This window comes from Microtus ochrogaster, unplaced genomic scaffold (genome assembly GCF_000317375.1).
Source record: "Microtus ochrogaster isolate Prairie Vole_2 unplaced genomic scaffold, MicOch1.0 UNK34, whole genome shotgun sequence".
Lineage (NCBI taxonomy): Eukaryota > Metazoa > Chordata > Mammalia > Rodentia > Cricetidae > Microtus > Microtus ochrogaster.
In genome coordinates, this window is record NW_004949132.1 from 3,114,143 (window position 1) to 3,121,161 (window position 7,019).

Genomic DNA, 7,019 nt, shown 5'->3' on the forward strand with positions numbered 1-7,019 from the left:
GAAGTTTATGAAACATTCTACCATCTGCCTGCTAGAGACATTTACAGTGCTTTCGTCAAGCTGCAGTGTGGTCTCTAGCTGCATTAGTGGAGAAACTAGCCAGAAAGCAATGGCAGGTTAATGGATTGGAAAGGAAGTGGTTGATTTTTGACAGAGGAGAGTCTGGGAAAGCCATTTGTGAGCTGGGCTGAGGCTACTAGCACTGGAAAGCCAGTATCCTGAAACTGAGCTTACTTGTTCCAAAGGGAATCTTGAAAGTCCCATGCAGCTGTACATATATGTTCCTTCCCTGGAGAAAGCCTGATCTTGATATGTTTCTGGGAGATGAGAAGCTTTATTAACTTTATTAAGAGCATAGGATGTGGATGATTTTCTTGGTAGTCTAGGCATAAGAGCTGCTGGCTGGCAGGTTACTGCTCAGTTGTTGTGTGGAACGTGACCCAGTAATAGTTATACAATACAAAACAAGGCAACATTTATTTTATCTCACCAGTTTAGCTTTGATATTTCTGTGAAAAGCATACACATTGTTGGACACTCTAAGTCAAAATGGAACATCTTACAATACCCTCTTACCTCTAAAATAGGGGCAGACGCGTGACTTTTGTTCCTCTTTATTTATTGAAAAACTGTGTCAAAAACTCATCTAACTAAAATCCCCAGGGTGTCTTGCGACAGCCTTACTTTCATATTCTCTTCTCATGATTGGTTCCATATTGTGTGACAAGAGTAATACGCTGACTGATCAGGCTCCTTTCGCATTACCATAGCAGTCACTAATTCAGTTCTGTGACTCTTCCACTGCAGCCTAGTGACCATAGAACTCTGAAGTAGGCAGAAGGAAAGGATGATGGAAAGCAACATCCCACAAAGACCCAAATGACACTTGAGAGAATGATCTCCTCCAGAAGCAAGAGCCACATGGCACACCTGTGAGTCCCAGGACCTGCCAACCTGATGAAAACAGGCCAGTGGAGCCTACATCGTGACTTGTTGCTTTTGATGCTGTGAACCATCTCATTTTCCCATCCTGTCAGAGAAACCTGAGACCATGAGGAGCAGCCTCACCCTGGTAGGCACCTTCTGGGCCTTCCTATCCCTAGTTACTGCTGTGGCGAGTTCTACCAGTTACTTCCTTCCTTATTGGCTGTTTGGATCACAGCTAGGGAAGCCAGTCTCTTTCAGCACATTCAGGAGATGCAACTATCCTGTGCGGGGAGACGGGCACAATCTGATCATGGTGGAAGAATGTGGGCGCTATGCCAGCTTCACCGCCATACCAAGCCTGGCATGGCAGATGTGTACAGTGGTGACAGGTGCCGGTTGTGCGCTGCTACTCCTGGTGGCACTGGCTGCTGTCTTAGGATGCTGCATGGAGGAACTTATCTCTAGAATGATGGGGCGTTGCATGGGAGCTGCACAGTTTGTAGGAGGTAAGACTATCTCAGGGATTGAGTAGGTTGTGGAGATTTGGGGTGATGGAAGTGAGGAAAATGGGAGTATGGGAAAATACACTCTCACCTCTTTTTCTCTTAATCTGAAGCTATGAATGAGATTTCCTTGAAATTCATTGAGAATTCACAGAAAATTGAGGTAGTAGACAGGGTTGGTATCAATAGCTTTGTCTCCCTTTTCTCACTTACAGGGTTCCACTAAAAATATTGTCTAAAATAGACATCAAAGTATAACAGAAAAGAACAGTGATCAATAGAGGTAGAGCAGTTGAGATTGAATAATGGGTACCAAAATACAGTTGCATAGGAAGAATTCATTCTGTTTCTATAGGTAAGTATGGAGACAGTAGTCAACAGTTCCTTATTATATATCTTCTAAATCTATAAACTGGAATGAGAAGAACCTTAGTGCTTCTAGTCATGTGTCAATTAAAAATAAATAGTACACAGTTAAAGTCTATACCATAGAACATTTCTGAATGTAATAAAAATTTTGAGACTTTTATCCATTCTGACTTCCAATAACAGCATAATAGTCCAGTATAATATCAGTGCTCCTTAATAAAGGTGATCTCTATGAGCTTTTTTGGTAGTTACTTTAGAGGACAATGATCAGGTAGACATATACACACTTGCTAAATATCAATTATCCCCACCAAAAAAAAAATACCTCTATTAGTAGTAAATGTTATTTATTTTCTAGACAGTCATAAATACTTTTTGGTCTATATCCAAAGTTAACACCATTTGGTAGGCATTAAATAAATTTACCCATATTTCTTGTGGCCTCGACATACCCTATTTTGTTCTTTGCCTTATTCAAGCTTCCCTTAATTTTAGTGCAGTCATCCTAGGTTGCAGGTAGCTGGAGAGTGGTCTAAAAAGAAGAAAAATGCAAAGCTTGAAGACTGCAAGAAGATGGTGAGACTAGCTTAATTTGAACCAAGAATAAAAGCTCAATTTAGATAGGCAAATGTATGTAATATTTGTACTATTTTGCATGTTTCCGTGGGGCACTGGAAAAACTACTGTGGAACACACTGCTGACATTTGTTGGTACAAGTTTTGGAGTTTTCATACACTGCATTAACACCATCTTTTCTACTAGTATCATAGTGTGGTAAGAAAAGTCAGGATGCTTGGATTCCAGTTGTGATGACATTGACCTGTACCTACCTATAATTTTTTTTGGTGTTTTACTTCCATTGAATATATTCCCTGGAAATATGATACATATATGCATTTTATTTTTATCTCCAATGACAGACTGCATTTAGGTGGTCTTGGAGTAAGATGGTCGTGAACTTAGGCAAATATTCTCAATGGAATAGTGATGGGTGAGACTTGGTTCTGTATCTTCTTTTCCACAGAAGGTATTTAGCTTTGTCTGGAGAAATTTTCGTTATTAAAACTCAGGAAAAAACATGCCTCTGAGAAGCTCTTTGCTTTCTAGTTACTTCTTTATTAAGATTCACTGTAAATCTTTCACATATGTATTATCATTCTATTTGCTCATATGCCTTAATTTTTCTACTTTTTTGCAGCTGAAAGGTTTTCTAGAAAAATCAAAAGTAGAATTCAATTCCTCCTGAATGCCATGGTAGCAAACATGTTGCTAATATTGCTAGAAACCAGCTACTTGATTTCTCTTGGAGAATTCCATGAGTATCGCAAATCAGCCTTTGGCTAGCTTTTCACCTATGTTTGTGGACATGTTAAAGTTAACCCAACATTTCCTTCAAAATATTTCCTCAGCAAGTGAAAGTTGACTGATAAGAGAGGGCTATTGCTGTCTTCTGGGATAATGTGAACATGTGAGACTTGGGTTAGTTTCCATCTGTTCATTCTTTTATAGACATTTTGCTCGTTTGTTTTGTTTTTCAAGACAGGGTTTCTCTGTGTAACAGCCCTGGCTGTCCTGAAACTCACTCTGTAGACCAGGCTGGCCTTCAACTCATAGAGACACACCTGCCTCTGTCTCTCGAGTGCTGAGATTACAGGCATAAGCCATCATCGCCTGGCTATTTTCTAGACTTTTATTTATGCCTTTTATGCCCGGAATAGCCATCTCTTCTTACAGGAGAGTGACAGTTTAGCTCCATTTGCATCTCTGAAAGCACCAAGCTGAAAGTTAGGAGGCTGCAAGTGGCAGAAACAAGAAGGACTGTAGCAACAGCCTCTACAAAACTGCATTATTAGCTCCTTGTCCTCTATGCTTGCTTCCTCTTTGGAGCCCAACTGGGACTTTTACAACATTCAGGCTTCTCTATATAATGCCCCTCCATTGATCTCATCTACAAGATCTAGAAACTTGAAGAAAAATTTTGAGGTGAAATATGGAATGATAATGGGGACTTTGACATTCCCCAAGAAGTCTGGAATAAAACTTTGGCTTGGTGACAGGTATCATTTGGCACTCAGATGACTCTGTCACCTTATATTCCCTAGGGTCCTTGTTCATCGGGATATACTTGCAGTGTTTGTATCTAGTTGAGTATCTTTAAAACCACAAATAAAGTGGCATCTACAACAGCCTTAGGATAGATAAGATTTTTAAAATTTTTCTGCACAGCTAAGAAATCCTGTCATTGGAGTGATTAGAAATCTTATAGAATGGGAGAAAATTCTTTGCAGTTATTCTTTAGACAAGGAGTTAATATCTAGACTACATGAAGAATTAAAAAAGCAATACATGCCTGCTCACCAATAAACTGTCAACCAATAAATAGCCTAATGAAATGACCAGGCAGTTCTCAAAAGAAGAAATACAACTGGTCAATGAATATTTTAAAGTGGTCGACATCCTTAGCCATTAGAAAATGCAAGTTAAATTGTTTTGTGAGCTCATCTCACCCCAGTGATAAAGGCTATAATCAAGGAAACACATACCAATAAATGTTGATGAAGATGTGGAGAAAGATGTCTTATTCTCGGCTCATAGGAATTCAGACCACTGAGACCACTCTGGAAATAAGCTTAGAATTTTCTCAAAAATTAATAATAAGAAATACCATATGATCTAGCTATACTATTATTGAGTATACATGTACAGGACTGTATTTCTACCACAGAGACATATATACATCCTTGCTTGTTCCTGGTCTTCATGATATCAAGAAAACAAAATCAACTTAGAATCAACATATAAATTCTTAATGAAAATATGGGTATATAAACACAAAAATTTATTTCACTGTGAAGAAAAATGAAACAATGAAAATTCCCCAAAATAGACAGATCTTGAATTTATATTAAGCAAGAAAGCCCAAATTCAGAAAACAAATGCCTTATAAACTCTCATATGCAAATCCTAAATTTTAATGCATATCTATACACATATGTGCATGCACACACATCACACACACATGTATGAGTTTGAGTGTGGATGCAGACAATGAAATGTGCAAGAAGATGACAAGAAGGAAAGGAGTAGAAAAAGAGGTTCAAAAGAGGCAACTGAATGAGTGTGACAGGTAAGTAAACAGAGTATTGGAGGTGGAAGGATACAAGGCTAGGAGTCGGTGGTGAAAAATAGTCTACAAAGATCAACACCAATTGCATATGATGACGACAGAATGAAATTGAATATGTTGTATGCTAGTTTATGGAAAAAGGAGCAAGGATGTGTTATCAGGATTATCCCCCGACAGTGGAATGATATTGCAATAAACTGCTAGACTTCTGCTGTTTCCCTGTCTGTAACCAGCCAGATAACAGACAACCAGGCCTCCTTTGCTGACTCTTGTGACTGTAAAGTTGTATCCCATATGAAGGGCTAGGGAAGAGTGTTTTGGATCACCAGAGTTTCTAGGAGTCACTTGGCATTTGACCACTCCTATGTCTCTTCAAATGTCAGACACTAAGAGAGAGGCTTCCTCAGTGGCAGGAAGCCAACCATGAGCAGCAATTAGAGCTCCATGGCTAGCAGACAGATAAAAAAATAAGTAAATAAACAAATAAACAAACAAACAAATAAATAAATAAATAAGAAAAAAGACATGTGGGCATTTGATCTGTGCTTCTCGTGCAGCTAGGGGAAATTGATTTTGTTTCCCTGAGATCACCTTGCTTCTCGGCAGCTATTGCATTAACTAAAATCCATCAGGGGAGGAGCCAATTTGGTTCAAGTCTGGATTATCTCTGCCAGACCCCAAACCACTGAAGAGATGGAGGATCCATTAAGAAATCCCTCCTCTCCCTGCCTGACTCTTGTTCCCTGCTCTGGCAGCTGCCTACGGAGATGAGTGGTGGGAAGTGGGGGAGACAGGAAGAAATAAAGAGCTGCTGGCCTGACTCATACTCAGCAAGGTGACCTGATGGGGCCCTTGGGTCCCATTTGCTCCACCTGCAGCTGATCCAGCTGGCCAAGCTAGGGTCCAGAGAGTCTTCCACTGGGACCTCTGTGGCCTGTTCCAAACCGTGAAGGAAACATCTGGTCAGGAGATTATTTCAACACTGGGGGATGCTGAGGTTTCCAACTAGGTTGCCCTCGGTCCCCAAGAAAACTATCATTATTCACATTCCCCGGTGTATACATATGTAAGATGTTTATGAATTATCCTTTCTCTTTCAGTGAGAACTAAACAAAGAAAGAATAGGTGAGAAGTAAACATAAGGAACTTCTTGGCAGGAAAAAAAAGTGTAAGATGTTGGATCAGGTTACTCGAAGTAAGCCAAAAATCTTTCTAGAACAGAAAATGTATTGGAATCACCTGGAATGCTTAAAAGAACATGAACTCTCCAACTCTCCAGTTTATTTTTCCATTCTGATATACACAGAAACAGGTGGAAAGATCTGTGTTTTTTTAAAAAAAATTCTCAGCGTCTCTGATATGGAGCCTTTGCCAAACCCAAAAGCAACCCATTGCCTTGAAAATATTCTTTTTGTTAAGGGGAGCCTTTTATCCATCTGACAGTCACCAGTGCACTTTTGTGTTGTAAGCCCATAGTATTAGATGATTCCAGCTGGATAAATGTTGGCACTGAAGAGAGATAACAGAGAACTTGATTTCAGGAATGATACTGTCTTTCCGAAAACTGTTATCTTCAATACGTGTGCACATTGTGTAATAACCAAATCGGAGCAATGAGCATTTCCACCATCTCAATCCTTTTATAAGTTACTGGGGTTGACGACATTTTTACTTATTTTGAAACATAAAGTATAGTTAGTACATGTATTGTTAGCTTGTTGCAACACTACCATAAATAGTCAGAATCTAGGCTAACTGCAACTCCATGAATTAATTCCATAGAAGTGAAAAGAAAATTATTAACCTTTCTTAAAATTATGAATTTCTTCTGATGTTTACCAGACTTCATGCCATTTATTCTTCCTATGTGAGAAAGGATTTTAAAAGTTGACATGAGTTTGTAAGATAATAAAGGAGGTTTACCTACCAGCCAAGAGTCAAGTAGCAAAGTGAGTTAGATTTTTCTAACTTCAAGTTTGGGATCTTAAAGAACATTTCACACTCTATTATTTTGTTTATCTGTTTCTCTCTTCTCTGCCTTTCTCTCTCTCTCTCTCTCTCTCTCTCTCTCTCTCTCTCTCTCTCTCTCTCT

The 7,019-nt window shown here is 39.2% G+C and overlaps 1 protein-coding gene across 1 annotated transcript in view; it reads left to right on the forward strand.

Moving 5' to 3' along the window:
* The first annotated feature begins 1,051 nt into the window (after positions 1 to 1,051).
* Positions 1,052 to 7,019, forward strand: part of Lhfpl1 (LHFPL tetraspan subfamily member 1) — a 51,150-nt gene continuing 45,182 nt past the window's right edge. The window contains exon 1 of the mRNA XM_026789962.1: positions 1,052 to 1,433. Within this exon, the coding sequence (XP_026645763.1) occupies positions 1,052 to 1,433 (382 nt within the window). The remainder of the gene's footprint in view (positions 1,434 to 7,019) is intronic.